Raw genomic sequence first — 17603 nt, 5'->3', positions numbered from 1 at the left:
ATATGCCACATATAGGCACAAGGTTTTTTTATTATGCAAGTAATAAAAATAGTTTTTATTATGCGTGGGTAGGACTCACGTGCTTTATTGTTTATTTGTTTGAACGAGGTCATTGCCCAGCGCACGATAATGGACGTGGAAGATTGTAACTGTAAACAGCTGGGAGCTGGGCAAGGTCACGCACACACACGGCGTGTTGTTATCGATCGCGCGCGGCGATGCCACGTTCTACTCGTACGATGTTGCCACATTGCAGTTGCCTGCCTTCTGTACACTTCACAAATGCAGAGGCTGTAATAAGTAGCATATTACTTTTTTGGTAATTCTTTACGATTTGTTACTGTTTGAAAGTAAAAGAAATCACGACTAAATTATTTTTTTTTCCATGCAGATTTACAATAAAAACATTTTTTTCCACCATGGGGACGGGTGGTATGTGGGTTTACTATACTGTATTCTAAAACCACTATAAAACAATTTAGAATGGTAACATACTTTATCTAATTTTTTAAGTACAGTACCAAATTTAAGTGTTTTTCAGGCACTTTTTAGTTATGTATTTTAGTTAGTATTTCATTGTACACCACCTTGGGAAAAACTAGCATTTAGGTTTTAAAAAAAAGTTATACTGTGATTAATGTGAAAATTTTTCCAAATGTATAGCATTTTTTTTTGTTGTTAAACTGCGAATATACATTGTAACACAAATTTTACTCGGCAATTTAATACATGCACTCTCTCAAATATATATATATACACATACACACACGTGCATGGACAAATGTTGCTATTTATATATAGGTATGCACTATTAAATTTAATATATGCAAAGAATTACTTGAATTTTAAGCATTAGAGTTTAAACCCTAAAATCACACAGTGAAATACTTGACAGTGCCTATTTAAATTTATGTGCTCATCTTTCTTAAGGGTTGGTCCAACCTAAATTTTTTTGTGGTTTTAAATTTTTTCCACAAATGTGTTGAAACTGAACTGCGGCTATATTGCTCAAACATTCTTCATTACACAGTGTTGTGGACAGTAGAAAATTATTTTATTACATTTCACAGTAGAGAATCAAATTTTTATTTAGAAAACATTTCAGATATTATACATTTGTTGTAGGTACAATACATAACAAATAGTAAAATTGTTTTCCGAGACAACAAATTGCCCTTAAGCAAAATGAATTACAAGAAAAACATAATGCATAAAGGAGTACAGTTCTACAACTTTCTAAATAATTACACTTTTAAAGAATATTGATAATATGTTTGAAATTTTACGATGTGACGACAGTTATCTTATATTCACACGTTTGTATCTTTACATTTAGCTTTTTTTGAGAGAGACCACTAAATGTCTAACTGAATGTCACTTATAAGCATACAGTTTTAGAGGTGGGTTGCAGAGTATCAATCTGCTACTTTGTAACTGATACATGCCTGTATCAGGAATGGCAAACGAGTACACTTGAAAAGTATCAAGTACTTTAGTATCAGTTCAGAATTCGCCTGGAACAACACCACGGCCAATGTGCGCAGAACCCGATCGCAGATGACGGTCACTTGGGCGGAGCTTGTGAAAGGGGAGGGAGCAGGAACGACGAATAAGGGATAAAGAAGGGAAAAAATGTAGGGGAGGAGGCGCAGGGGAAGGCGTTGAAGGAGAGGCGCAGAGCGAAATCGTTACGAGTCGTTTTGTTTATTGTCTCACATCAAAGTACGCTCAGTGTGAAGTGTGTGCTTCTTGCAAAGACTGAAGATTCTAGCTCGTACGCCAATAGCGATACAAGACCAAGGACACTGGTTCTAGATCCATCATTCTTAGGTGATAGATATGTGGATCTATGATCTAGGCAGCAAAGCTAAAACACCGTCCCGTTCAATGAGAAAACTAATAATTTTAAATTAAAAAGGACATTAATAAAAGATATATTATTTATATTTGTGCACGTTGGAACAGCTATGAAAATGCAAATAAATTCTCAGTTGACCCTAATAACAGATGTAATCAACATATGGACTTTTTTATTTCCAAAACAATTAGTAACTAGTGTTTTCATACATTAAAAGATTACGATTTTATCAAAAATTAAAAATACAGATAGGTACATTAGTGAGCATACTGACTATATCAATAGACATTTGAGTTACTTCAGGCAGATAGCAGTGCCAATATCGATAAAAAAAAAAAAAAACACTTTGCAAGTTCAGTCACTATTTAACAAATAAGTATTGCATTATTTTCTTAACTTACACGTTTGATGAAAATGTGTAAATTGTGATCACACTTTTTTTCTGTCTATATTTTTGTGACTTGTAAAGAAGTGTCGGAAATAATAGGAAATATGGTCTCAACTATCAGGCAGGCATGAGTGTAACAGAGGTATAGAATTACCGGGCGTGATAAATAATGTACTAGATTCTCCTTACAGTCAAGCGGTCTGCGCACGCGGAACTTTTTTTTTTTTACTGTTGGAGAGAAGTAAGAACAGGGAGGGGAGGTTGGAAGAGAGAGAGAAATACTCCTTTAACGTCGGGAAAGGGGGGGAATGAAGTATGAAGAGGGGGGGGGGGGTGCTGTGGACATAATGCTCGTAATTTATCTGATAGCTTTTCTTTGTAGCTCTGCAGATTACGAAAGTCGTGGAAAGAGAACACAGATACCTTTTTTCAACTACGAAGAATGTAGAATGAGAAAACTGATACCTTTTTACGCTGGTGATGACGGCACGGAGGATGTGAAACCGGTAACGAGAATGCTGATACCTTGTTACTTCCTGGGACCGCTACTGCTGTAGCTGATACAGAAGTATCAGCTACTTATAACCAGTACATTACTGTATCAGTAACTGGTTGGAACAGATACAGAAAATTGCTGTAACAACCCACCTCTAGTAGGCTCTTACACATGATGCTGCAATTAGGTAAATACAACCATACAACCATGGACAGAGATCTGAGGTGACTGGACCATCAAGATTATAGTATGCTTCGAACCATCCAACTCCTGTTGGGAGGTCGACGACAGACCCGTGACCCTCGTCACGAGTGTAACTGCCCCGCATTCATGACCTAAGGGCATCCTCAAATATTCTGAGCTGTGAATGTTGTACATTATGTCTTTAAATCTATAGTTAAGTCTCTTAACTAAATACATGAAGATCTTTTGTATACATGCAATGAGTAGTTATCAACAGAATCTTTACACCAATTTAAACTTTTCAGCTGTAGTTTTTCGTAACAGATAGTACATTATTTGAAAGTTCTTACATTTGAAAAAAAAACTACTAACACAAAATACCCTTTTCACATATACTTTAATTCACAAAAGAAAACCAACTCTTGCACATTCCAAATACAATACACAGATGCAGCTTTTGAGTCTTAACACATGAAGATCTTCTGTATACATGCAACGAGTAGTTATCAACAGAATCTTTACACCAATTTAAACTTTTCAGCTGTAGTTTTTCGTAACAGATAGTACATTATTTGAAAGTTCTTACATTTGAAAAAAAAACTACTAACACAAAATACCCTTTTCACATATACTTTAATTCACAAAAGAAAACCAACTCTTGCACATTCCAAATACAATACACAGATGCAGCTTTTGAGTCTTAACACATGAAGATCTTCTGTATACATGCAACGAGTAGTTATCAACAGAATCTTTACACCAATTTAAACTTTTCAGCTGTAGTTTTTCGTAACAGATAGTACATTATTTGAAAGTTCTTACATTTGAAAAAAAAACTACTAACACAAAATACCCTTTTCACATATACTTTAATTCACAAAAGAAAACCAACACTTGCACATGCCAAATACAATACACAGATGCAGCTTTTGAGTCTTAACACATTGGTCAGCACATTGGACACAAATCTACATAAGTATTGAGGAACAAATCCTTGCGAAAAAAAATACACACAGCTCATAAAAAAAGGTTGACTCTTGGAAACCTTTTCTCAAGAAACTAAAAAATAACCTGATAATTGTAATCTCTCACTGACCAATTTTTTAAGCATGACACTTTAAACAAGAGAGTAATGGGTCGTCAGAGCATTTACTTCTAGTGCACTCTGTAACAAAATATAACATGCATGTCACATTTGTTTAAGTTATGAAACGGAGTAGGTTGTGGACTGCAAAGACGATGGTGTGATGAAAGAGCGCACAAGAGTTTGACAGGGGACTGTACTCACTGGAACTCGTCGAGCTCGGGGTCGTAGCGCAGCAGGCGCGGGGGCACGCCCAGCCCGCCCAGCAGCCGTGCCATCGTCACAGAGCCGTCCGCGTCCTTGTGGCGGGCCAGCAGCTCCCCGGCCGCGGCTCGCCCGCCCGCCAGCCAGCGCCCCGTCTCCTCCCTCAGCTCCGCCGTCAGCCACTGCAACCCGCCGATCAAACAAGCATACATGCACAAAACAATCCGAGGAGAGACAGAAAACTGAATAGGTACATAATAAAGTAAGGCTAAACAGGTCTGGTCGACAAGATGATGAAGCAGGGTTGGTTCTCACCTCGTGCAAACTAAATACAACTTGAGTTCAAAACTGATTTTTAACAATTTTAGACACTATCTTCCTAACTTGATGGCAACTAGAACATGTTTATAGTTAGTTCATTTTAAGAAACATCCGACTGTCCCACACACGTAAAATTTTACAAAGTCCATTTGTCCACTCGTGATTTTAATACAAAAGTGTTTGCACAAATATATACCCTTCAAACACTAATAAAAAAAAATTGGTGACAGTACTACAGTGTGTACAACAGAATAAACTCACCAAACCTGGGGAAAAAAGAAAAAAAAACCTCCATTAATCTTGTGGTAAGTAAAAAAAATTATTTAATCCAGGGTACTGTTTTCTCACAACTTTATCAATTATTTTCACTTCAAAACAGGGCAAAGTATGTAGCCTACTAGTGTGTTCTCTATGACAGATGTGATTGACATTTCTATTGGCAAATAAGCCGTTCATTTGTGGTGAGCGATATGGATGAAAACAGATACTTACTGATCCTATTACCAATATTTCTGTATAAGATCCAATAACCAATACAAAACATATTCAGTACTTTAAAAAAAATAAACACAAGTGCAAGTCTCCAGAAATGCAATATTTTTAACTAATAAAATTCATGCATAGAAAAATACAAATTATGCCTTTGATTAAATAAGGAACACAAAATTTAATTGTAGTCCTAAATTACAGGAAAATTGGAGTAAAAGAAACCTAAGGAACTATTAACAGGTAAATAGAAAATAATGTGTAAAATTATTCTACTTTTTAATTTTTTTATAGTATCGTTAGAAACAATTATATTGTAAATTAAGAAAATTGGGAATATAGGCTGATAAAATACAAAAAAGATTACATCAGTTCATCACTACCAATTAGTATGTACCGCAAATTTGAGATATTTGGCACAAATTTATTTTTAATCTAAATTCCCTAATATAAACTTTGTTAGCCCATTATTAATACTGTGTTTTATCGCATAATATTTCACATTTTATACTAAAATCGAGTTTGAAAAGTAGGGGTACGACTTTTATAAGAAAATATATTTTTTTTTGGTTAGGTAAAGTTATTCATAAAAACAAAACCCATTCATAGAAAGTACATTTAATTATAAAGTGAAGTATAAAAGAGCACGCCAAACAATTTAAATTAATAAGTAATGCAACAAAAACCTTTCTTCAACTTTAAATAGAAAAACAAAATCTGTGATCCGAATGCGAGCCTGAACGAACGCATAACTATCGTCGTAGTACACACCACGAAAGAATGCGGGCCATCAATTGTAGTTAACTCGGCACTCGATAGAGAGAGCGCATTACATGCAATTGGCGAGATATCAATATCGATATTCGACTACGTGTGCATGCTCTATACGGGAAGCAACATAACCAAACACGAATGATGCCAACTAACGCTGGCTACATTTATATAAGCGGTACACCGCGGCGACGCAGATGAACAGATAAAGGTTATAACGTTTAAAAACGTCTTTAAAACAAAATTTATACATCAGACAACTCTTTATTTCCATTAACTAATGGTAATGACCGAATAAATATTACATTTTTACTTTAAAATACATTGTTTTATACAGAAAAATACCCACACAAAGTGATCTGAATCTAATAGCGAGACCAAAAACATAATTCAACGTTTACGTGAGAGGTTTTTTTCTCCAAATTTTGACGCCTTAAAATATAGGTACGACGATTATGCGATAAAAGTACTCATCAAATCTTTCCTACTGGAGTCCCACGACGCTTTTCTAGCTCCGCAACCGAGAGCCTGGTGTGATTTCACCAAGCTAGTGTTAGCCATCACCTCGGGACACGAACACAACCAGTAACAGTGTCCTGCTTCATGACCAAGAACACTTTTCTCAGCGTCCTCCCAGGGCAGCCCACTTCCCAGAGCTCAGCTTAGGTTGGCAGCTCCAGTCATGCCCCTTTCTAATGTTCCAGGGCTGTCGAGGACATATTGGCGCCTGGCCTAAGACATTTCTCATGAGTCAGCAGATCCCCCTGCCTCCATCTTTTCCAGGAACTACGCCCAGAGTAACGACCGGGGCCATTAACCTCCCTAGGCCTCGAGGACATCTCGCTGGCCTGCCAAGGCCTGCTTTCGCCATCTCCTGGCACGAGGCCAAGTAATTTACCTTAGTTCGGCGCTGGAGTGCGACCTCTAGTGGCCGCAATTTCACCAGCTCTAGATCCCTTTTAGCCTGACAGAGCGCGAACCAGCTGGGCCAATATGGGCCAGGCTTACGCTAGTCCCCCTCGCGGGAATTTTGTGTGCCCCAACAGAGTGCGCTGCTTTCATAGTGCGAGTGACCTCCGATGCCCCTTAAGTTAGGACAACAGCCAGATTTTTTTTTTGGCCGGCGGCACGAGCCCTCTGCGTGCTACCTCCAGCCAATCAGAGACTAGTTTCCCCACTCCCTAGGTCTCAGGCCTAAGTTCTTAACTATATGCAGCCCGATGCATTGATTGATTCATCTTTCTGTCATCACCGTGGTCTCATCTTATCGCCCGCAACTTTATTTGGAAAGTCTCGCCGCGACTAAATTAAGGGATGTGATCCCATGTAGTCCGGGAGAGGGAGTGATCCCAAGTGTTTTTTCTAGTTAGCTAGTCGCCATTAGTATAGACTACTAGGAAATCTTGCTAGCATGACTCACACGTGGCTACCGTGAGCATTCGTGCAGCTTCCGAGAGAGTGATTTTCTTCATTCCACCTCCAGAATGGTACCTAACCCTTTTGCCTATTGTTGACTTTGTATTTAACTTTTGCCCTAACTTCTCGATTCTTGTTGCTTCACAATTTAATTTCTATTCTTGACCACTGGGTTCCAGTGAGGTCGAAGAGATGGTGCAAGAGTGCAGGGATTTCTCCGGCTCAAGCCCATCCCGGAATTCAACTAAATTTATGCTTTTTCCTCTGGATTGGGTTTTACGAGTATCACCCGCTTCTAGTCACCACCAGTGAACAGTCAACGATGAGATATTGTTAAATATTATTATATATAGTCCCGCACTGGTTGGGCTAACACACTTTTTAAATTTAATAAAATTCTTTATGTTAGTTCTTTTTGTAAAAGATTATGTTAAAGGTGAATGTTAAATGTATATACTAGGTAAAAGCAATTATCCATTTGTAATCTATACGTTTTAATGGCCGGGGCCCCCATTAATTATGATCAGTGTAGTTTTGTAATTTCTGATATCAAAAGAAAATAATAAAAACCATAATTAACAGTAAAAAGGGTAAGCTTTAAGCAAACTTATTTTTTTAATTTATTTCTTCAATAATGATCCATTCTCTACTTCATGTTGTAAGAAGTGAGTTTCCTTTTCTTAATGTTTCTCCCTTGTGTACCTCTGAGTATACTGCAGTGTCTTTCACACACTCACAGCCGCTTCCAGGGCTTTTATAACAAAATTAATATAAAGCATTCTTTAACCACACAAGGGCAGCAAATATTAGAACCACGAACCTGCTCCACGCAGCGTTTGGGAAACCACGGCAAAGCTCATAGGTCAATTCACTGTGAAATATCTAATTTTAACCCAAAGAATAAATAAATAAATTAATTATGGCTCTATGTCTCTCGTAAACATCAATGCACTAGAAATGATGAAAGATGACAATATGATAATGTAGCATTGACAGACTGAATGATTGGGGTAAATGAGAGTATCCCAGATAAAACCCACTGATATATGGCAATGTCTGCAACAGTTATAACTAAAGGTGTGAGTACATACCTAGGAAAAGTTTCCCAGGAATATTTTCCATCATAAAAATTTTCTGGAAAAAAAAACCTATATATTTTCCGAAAATTTTCTTTTTTTCCCATTGCAACATATATTAATGCAAAGTAAGGTAAGTTTGATAATATTTTATTTTCAACAAATTGACAAGTACCATTTAAAAATCAACAAATTTTTGTTCCTATTGATTTATAGAGGGTAGCATGGCTAATAATCAACTCTGAAATGTTAAGTGAGCTATCACATTGTAAAGAAAGTTTGTTTTAATTTGGTAATTTTTGTATGAAATAGCTGATAAAATTTAACTGTTTCAATGGAAGTGTAACTAGAAAAAGTAAATGACCCAAAAATAATCCCAAAAATCATTTTCTCCTGAAAACCACCATATCTAGTTTCAACTTGCAAAAAATTAGGTTTTGACCCCACTGGGAATCAAACCCATATTACCTTTGTGGAGGGCAAGTAATTAGGGGCTTGATTCTGAAGTCGCTGCTTTTTAAAACAGAAAAAAGTAATTGGAAAAATGTTTTTCATACACTACACACATCGGTAAATTTGCCTTGAAATGATGGATTCTTAATTTTTACTAGTTTGTGAAAAATAATAGTTTATAGCTTACATTACTATATACCAGCATCAGACATCGTAGCTTCAGGGAAAGAACAGTAAATAAAAATGGAAAATATGTTTTTCAATGATGTCCCTAAATTTACCCTGAAGGGATGGTTTCTTAATTCCTATTGGTTCATGAAACACAACAGTTTAAAGCTTACATTACAATACTTGTGTTCCCACACACCCGCTGCCAGTCATTGTTTACCAGTGATCAAGTATCTCTTTGTTTAGCACAATTGTATCCAACTATGGAGAATTAAAAATAAGCTAATTTTTCCGTTCCACATATTGAAGTTTATCCTTGGATCTTGAAGGCTTGATCCTGAAGGTATAATCATGTTGGTTTGATCCTATAGTGTATGATGCTTGCTGTTTTAATTTGGTTCGTCAAAAGATCCTGATGGCATTATCCTGTTGGCTTGATCCTGTGGTACATGATGCTTGCTGTTTTAGTTCAGTACGTTGGAAGATCCTCGACATAAAAAAATATTGTTATATAATGAATTATGATCGTAAGTCAAATAAAAACCTACAAGCATAATTCTTTATTTCGAAATTTATTTTAAGGGGCAAGATCTTCCGACGTACTGAACTAAAACAGCAAGCATCATATACAACAGGATCAAGACAACAGGATCATACCTTCAGGATTTAGAGATAAACTTGGATACATGAAACACCAGCCACAACGAACACAGAATATATGACGGCTGTAATCGAAGAATTCCCTGAAAAGACTGCAAAATAAAATGTGTCAGCTACTTCAGTGGACAGTACGTACTCCACATAGAAAATGAACGATATTCACAATTCAATTCAAATTTTAGGTTCCCATTAGACTTGTTCATTATAACATCACTCAAAATAGTACTATGTACTTTAAATGCAATGTAACAAAACAAACATTTTGTAATACAATTACATACTTATACTAATAAAACAACAAACATGAAATACAAGCATTAAAAATTCCTTACAACTGGAATACAGTCATTATTTAAACAAATTTAATGACTACACCACTACCTTAAATGACAATTTAAATGATAATTTCATATTATTTCTAATGTACGCTTAGTTTCAAAGTATTTATAATGTAACTGACCTGACCTAATTGACCATTTTCATTAATTATACATTCACAAACACACTGCAAAATAAAAAAAAATGGTGACGGTCGAATGATAAAACACAGGTCTTGTATGCAAAATAAGAACGGCGATATTTCCTAAAGTGTTTGGAATTTCTTATCTCCGCCGCTTTTAATGAAAAGAGGAAGTTGAAGGGCATCTAATAAAGGTATTTTCGGATTTATAACATTTTTTTTTCGCAAATACCGCTCAACTACATATGATGAAATTAAAAAATTCGATATCTCCTAAAGTATTTGGAATTTATTACCTCCGCCGATTTTATTGAAAAGAGGAAGTTAAAGAGCATAGAATAAAAGTATGTTCGGATTTTTAACATTTTTTTTTCGCAAATACCGCCCAACTACATATTTACCAAAGACTTATCTAAATTTTTTTGGACAAGAGTGCTCAATAAAGTTTTGTTTTACGACTTATTTGCTGTAATTCACAGGAGCCACTTCTTCAACAATTTACAGCCGGAACAACTTTGATGGGAGGCGAGTGATCACACCACTCCACCACTTGCCCCTAGCAGTACCTTGTTGGGAATTGTTCAATAATTGCTAACAAAATTTATACGTACTTAGCTTATATTTAGATTTTTAGGTTACCTGTTTATTTTTATACTTTTGTTCTAAGTCAGAAAGTATGTTTTCTTTCTTCCTAATCATATTCTCAACATCATCCAACTTGTTCTGCATGATATTAATGGTGAATTCCATTGAAATACCTTGCTGTACAAATGTAATATCGTCAAAATATTTATCAGTATTTTGAGGATTTATCAAGAAATTTTCATTGTGCTCTGGTCCTTCACCCTCATTAGTGCCAAATGAGCAGGACTTTACATCTGAGTCACATTCATTATTCACTTTTGGGAAATTCCCGAAAGCAGTAACTGCCAAATTTTTGTAACTGCTTGTCATCAGTTTAAATTTCTTAGAATTTACTGGACAGTCCTTGGGATCTGCTTTTTCTTCCAAATTTCGGCTGTGTTTGCAAGCACTGCTGCCTGTAGTATCAATTTCATCACACTTCTTAACATCATCATCCACAACGGTGTGCAATTCCAAGAAACGGAATGTTTCATCATTACTGGTAAGTGGCACATCATTGAGAGCACAGACTGGCGAAAAAGGAACTGAAAAATCAGACTTCCTTGGCAATCCGACGCGCCGACATGGAGTCAGTATACTGCTGCGTTGAAAATTCGGTGAGCTGGAACTTAAAGTTGACCGTTTTTCTAGTTCCGGAGAGTTGAATATTATTGAATTATCCATTTCTTGATATAACACCTTTTAATTAGTAGTATTGAAGTTACGATAATATTAAATCTAGTATTACAAAACACAATTCACCGCGGTACCAAAAATCGGTAGGATAGAACAAAGACAATGTAACCTCGGTCAAATTCCATATGTATATGCGAAACATCAACAAAATACATACTGTATTCTACCATATTGATTTCCAAGACATAACCTCTAAACAAAAACATCCGCCCTAAACATTTTAAAAGCAGAAATCTTGATTACCATTAAAAAATAAAGTCTTATCACTACGATATTTATAAATACAGATAAATTAAAAAAAAAAATCTGAAATGCATTGTACTGTCCACTTTTTTTAGTAACAACTCCGTGCATGAAAAATGGAGTGAGCCCGCACGAAAAATGCTATGAATTCAACATTTTATAAAAATTAATTGGATTCATTTAGACCAATGAAAAAATAAAAACACTTCAAACTATGTCTGTACTTATCAATACTTATATTAATTTACTTTTTTAGAGCATAGGTCTATGAAAATACTACCGTCAGTTGGGGTAACATTGGCCCTTTGAGGGTACCGTAGAATGGGGTGAATAGAAACAGTGGGGTGAATAGAAACAAAACTTCATAATCATGGTATTGCTTTGAATATTATACATTTATATTGAATTTTAATTGAACTATTATTGCTTTTGTGTTGGCAACACTTTAGACTAACAAGAAAATTATGGTTTGATTGTGTGGCAGCACTGTAGGTTGATGTTTACCCTAGTGTGTCTCTTGAAAGTTTTAAAGATGTTTTCCGACCTACTTTGAACTTCTCTGGTAAGTAAACATATATTCTTTATGCGATATTTATTGGCATTGTAAATACTACCTATAACATCATTATAAAAAAGTAAGGTTTGGTTATTGTTTTACTTTTGACAAAATAATCTCCAAGAATTTTCAAAATTTTCAGGTTAGGTTTTTAAAGTTTGTGGGGTGAATAGAAACATAACAATTCTCTTGTTTCTATTCACCCCACAACAGCAAAATTAAAAAAAAAAATCTAGTAGGCCATATTAATACTATATAAACACCTATTATCCATTCTCTAGTTATTATATACCATCCTAAATAATATATTTCTTGTTTCAGAGTTGCTGTTTAAATATGCCACGGAAGTACAAACCCATTGTCGGAGGCGGTTACAAAAAACACAGCCCTGATCATATAAAAAATGCCCTCTCTGACATTGAATCTGGCATTAGCCTGCGGAAAGCAGCTGAAAAACATGGGATTCATTATAGTGTACTATACAGACACGTAAAAAGAGGCCCCGACATTAAACATCAGGGTGGACAAACTGCCTTGTCTTTTGAAGAAGAGAATTTGTTTGTAGATAGATTGAAAATATGCAGCGAATGGGGCTATCCTATCGACTCTACAACCTTAAGACTACTAGTAAAGGACTTTCTGGATAGTAGGGGGAAGGAAGTAAAAAGATTTAAGAATAATCTTCCCGGTCGTGATTTTGTGGTATCATTTATAAGACGACACAAAGATCAATTGGCAGTGCGAATGTGCCAAAACATTAAACGCTCCAGAGCCGGTGTAACACCAGAAACCATCAACAGTTACTTTGATGAATTGTCAAATGAAATAGAGAATGTGCCACCATCTAACATAATAAATTATGACGAGACGAACCTTACGGACGATCCAGGAAAACGAAAGATAATCACACGGAGGGGAACTAAATATCCTGAAAGGATCATGAACTCATCAAAGGCATCAACTTCTGTGATGTTTGCTGCCGCTGCAGATGGCACTATACTACCCCCTTATGTTGTGTATAAGGCTTTGCATTTATATCAAACCTGGACTGAAGGTGGGCCAAAACATGCAAGATATAATCGGACGAAATCTGGCTGGTTCGATTCGTTCTGCTTCGAGGACTGGGTCCTTACAGTTGCTATCCCATATTTGAAAAAGCTAGACGGGAAGAAATTTCTCATTGGAGACAATTTATCTTCGCATCTGTCATTAGAATCGGTTAAGCTGTGTCAAGATAATGACATAAGATTTATATTTCTACCAGCAAATTCAACACACTTAACACAGCCGCTGGACGTGGCATTTTTTCGGCCTCTTAAAACTACTTGGCGCCAAATATTAGAGGAATGGAAGAAAGGCCCAGGAAGAAATGAGGCAACAGTTCCTAAGGATAAATTTCCTCTGCTTTTGAAAAAGTTGTGTGTCTCCTTGAAGGAAAAAAATGTTATTGCAGGTTTCAGGAAATGCGGGATCGTGCCCTTAAACCGCAATAATGTGTTGTCAATGCTCCCAGGTACTGGAATAGACCAAAACCAGGCTATGATAAACCTTGAAGAATCCACTAATGCTGTTGACAAGATCTTTAAGGAACTCCTTCAAAGTCTTAGGCAAGACCAGACTCCTAAACCAAAGAAAAAAAGGACAAAAGTAAAGGTCCAGCCCGGCAGAAGTGTTACCGTTGATGACTTTGAGGAAGTGGATGGGGAGAATGTAACCCTCCATACTTCACTTCACAGTGACCCAAGCCCTTGTACATCGAAACAGGCCAAGCCAATGAAAATAAATGCCAAGAAAAACAGAAAATTTCTTGATTCATCATCAGAGGATGATTGTGCCTACTCAGTGCAGGACAGCGATGATGACCTAATTTTGATATCTTCAAATTCTTCTGATCAAGATGAAAACACTGGTATCTCCATAAGCCAAGGTGATTACATGGTGGTCAAAATATATGGAAAAACAAAAACATCGTTTAGATATTATGTCTGTAAAGTTAGTTACCTTATGGACAATGGTTTTGTTGGGACATTTTTAAAAAGAGTTCCACAAACCAAAAAGTTCACAATGACTGAAGAAGAATCTTTTGTTTCGAAAAACGATGTTTTCCGAAAACTGTCGTCACCAGTTCTCAATTCAGGTGCTCGTTTTAAAGACATGCTATGTTTTGAGGATGACCTGACTGATTTAACAGTTTATTAATGCTTCAGCCCATTGGTCATGGTAGAGAGTTTTGTTTTGTTTTGTTTGTACATATGTGACAACACCATTTTTGTTAATTTTTCTCACTTTTTACAGTAATAAACCATTATATTGTGAAATAACATTTTATCTACTTATTTCCTAAGAGAAAAATATATATTTAATTGTTTCTATTCACCCCACTTTGGTTTAAAAAGAAACAACCATGGTTTATAACTATTGTTTCTATTCACCCCTTTCTGTGGGGTGATTAGAAACACCATGTTATTATTTTTTTTAATTTTATTGAAACAAAAATATTTACTAATAATATCATACAGTGATAGGGGCACTATAGACCTGAGTTTTGTATATTATTTTTTTGTTTTCAACTAACAAAAAATAAGTAAATTTTTAATCCAAAGTTCAAATTTGTTTCTATTCACCCCGTTTTACGGTAACTTTGGCCCAAGACAAAAAAAATGTTAAATCATGTTACAACTCTTCCAAATATTTATTAGATGTTATGATACATATGTAACATATGTATCATCAAATCTAATAAATATTTTGAAGAGTTGTAACATGGTTTAAATTTTTTTTGTCTTGGGCCAAAGTTACCCTCAGGGCCGATATTATGACCTCCGGCTAAATCTACAGGTTAGCTAGCCGCCAGGTAAGGCTAGCCTCCGGTTAACGAACGAGGGGTGTACTGTCCGCGCCAGGAATGGTGGCACTCGAGCTCCCTAGTCCTCGGGCTAATGGGAGGGCACGACCACCCGCAGCGACGGACGACAGCAGTAACGGCGTGGCCGTATATTCTCTTACATGAAAACATTTGTCCGCGTCAGGAATGGTGGCACTCGGTCACTCTAGTCCTCGGATCAGAGGGGACGATCATCTGTAGCGAGGACGATAGTAGTAACGGCGTGGTCATATATTCCGTTACATGAATATATTTATAAATGTTTCACAGTAAATGTTCATATACACCTGTACCATGTGACCATAATCATTGACTTTACAACAGCTTTCAAGGCAAGGTACTAATTTGTTTCAGTAAAAAAACAACACATCGATAATTAAACATAATTTAATATACTAAACATTTATGTCACATCGAAATGTAAATAAAACATTCTTCACGGTACTGCATTACTGCGCATCTGAAATGTCCCTGCAGTCTTTGTATAGCTATGCAATACAAAGTGTCTTAGGCATTACTGTCGCTTATGCTTCAAATCATATATATATATATATATATATATATATATATATATATGCTGTTAACAATCAAATATCCTAATAAAACATATCTTACAACGCATTAACATTGTTTCAATACTATATAAATAATCTTCTTAAAAAACAATTTAATTGCCATCGCAAATATGGTAGTGCAATTAAAAATGTGATAACATAAATGGTAAAATAATAATAAAAATAATATTAATAAGGCTGAAAGTGTAGCATTACAAATGCTATAAATAAACAATACCAACGAATTAAATACGATTCAGAAATGTATGAGTGAAATACCAAGCTACGCTGTTAGAGATATATTTGAAATATAATGTTGTTTCAAACGTACAAAATGTGTTGCACATGTCAGGAAACTCACAATGGACTTGCCAAAACACTGTCGTTGCTTTCACAGGATGTAGAACAGTAACCATCACTGTTTTCGGCACTGTTTTCACTACCCTCACCGGTATCACTATCTTCACTGTCGTTCCCAATGGTGATGACAAATTCGTCTTGAATATCGTCCATTAAGTGGTCTTTCTTGCAATAATTGTCTTCCGTGTTCTGTACGTGTTGGCAGTAGCCCTCCCAGTCACTGCAGGTAATAGAATTCATAGCTTGTGTGGTTTGAATTTGCAATGATTGGAGAGACAATTCACCGGTGGTGTTATTTTCTCGCACAAGACGTTTAAGTTTTGCCCAAGCGAGCTCTATAGCATTCAATTCGCACATGTAAGGTGGTAATCTGATAGCCCGATGACCATGAGTTGCTAATAGGTGATCAACTCTAAACTTTTTTGTTTGTGGTCGATGTCTGTCCAGCAGATCTAGTAGCTCTGTTTTACTCATAGTCACATTACATTCGACCCCATTTCTATTAAGCCATCCCACTATTTCTCGTTTAACATCGTATTTTGATGGTGGCTTGTCCACTTGTTTGGAGTGGTATGGTGCGTTGTCCATAACTACGATCGATGCAGGTGGTAGATTTGGCAGTACCTTTTCTGAAAGCCATTTTTCGAAATTTACTGAGTTCATTTGTCCGTGGTAATCCCCCACTGTAGCACTAGCTTTGTAAACAACACATGCTCCTGGAAGGAAACCATTTCTCGAACCAATATTCAAAACTATTAGTCTGTGAGCTGCGTTTCCTGTACTCATAACACCATTTATATCGTCCTTTTTCTGCCAACATTTCTTGAATGTTAAATTTGTGTCAACCCAAGTTTCATCAAGGAAAAATATTTCTTTTCCATCTTTTCTTATTTTCTTCATTTCAGTAAGGTATTTTGACCGCCAACGAACAATATCAGCTCGTTCAAGGAGTACTACACGTTTGTCTTGGGTTTTCCTCCACACGAATCCCATTTCCTTCAGAAGTCGGCGCAATGACGATTTGCTCCAAATCCAGCCGATCTTTTCTTTAAGAATTGGTAATAGCTTGTTGACTGTTGGCACAACCTTTTTCACAATATAGAATTCGTGAATTGTATCTCGAATAACTCTTCTATCAAAACTGTCAACGTCAATTTTTACAGTCTTTCTTGGCCTGCAAAAACATGTTAATATAAATTAGAATCAACAAGTTAGCTTTAAGGGGGTAGTTTCCTTACTTTTATGAATTCGTTGAGATATCTCCATTACTATATTTTTATATGCGATATTTTCAAACTAAGTTAAGTATGAGATACATCACGTTTTAACAGTAATTTTAAGTAATATTTTGTTAATATTAAAACCATTTTATGACCTGCATGATCATAATTAGGTATATTCTAATAAGTCAATAATTTCAGTCCCTCAACAAATAATATGGATGATAGGCAACTCAATTCAAATTCAAAAGGTCTGATAAGTACTTTACTGTGTCATGATTACCACCAAATTTCAAGATTAAGCCATAAATATTAATTACTGAGTAATGATTATAAAATTATTAAATCTAGGACTCTACCCCCTTAATAAAACAAACATATTTAAATAGAAACTGGACAGTTTTCACGAATCAATTTCAGCACAAACTACAATTCGGACACA

The 17603-nt window shown here is 35.9% G+C and overlaps 2 protein-coding genes across 2 annotated transcripts; one reads left to right on the top strand and one right to left on the bottom strand.

Annotated features, from left to right (window-relative positions):
- Positions 1–1062: 1062 nt before the first annotated feature.
- LOC134536574 (uncharacterized) lies at positions 1063–11478 on the bottom strand. Its single transcript, XM_063376330.1, has 2 exons — positions 10664–11478; positions 1063–4395 (listed from the first exon to the last, which is right to left on the bottom strand). Exons 1-2 carry the CDS (start codon positions 11330–11332, stop codon positions 4210–4212), a joined length of 855 nt encoding a protein of 284 aa, XP_063232400.1. The 5' UTR covers positions 11333–11478; the 3' UTR covers positions 1063–4209.
- A 430-nt stretch (positions 11479–11908) lies between these two features.
- LOC134536573 (uncharacterized) lies at positions 11909–14778 on the top strand. Its single transcript, XM_063376329.1, has 2 exons — positions 11909–12149; positions 12465–14778. Exon 2 carries the CDS (start codon positions 12480–12482, stop codon positions 14340–14342), a length of 1863 nt encoding a protein of 620 aa, XP_063232399.1. The 5' UTR covers positions 11909–12149; positions 12465–12479; the 3' UTR covers positions 14343–14778.
- Positions 14779–17603: the final 2825 nt, after the last annotated feature.

This window comes from Bacillus rossius, chromosome 11 (assembly GCF_032445375.1).
Source record: "Bacillus rossius redtenbacheri isolate Brsri chromosome 11, Brsri_v3, whole genome shotgun sequence".
NCBI classification, from domain to species: Eukaryota; Metazoa; Arthropoda; class Insecta; order Phasmatodea; family Bacillidae; genus Bacillus; species Bacillus rossius.
Note: the sequence above shows the minus strand (reverse complement) of the source record. Positions and strands in the feature narration are given on the sequence as shown.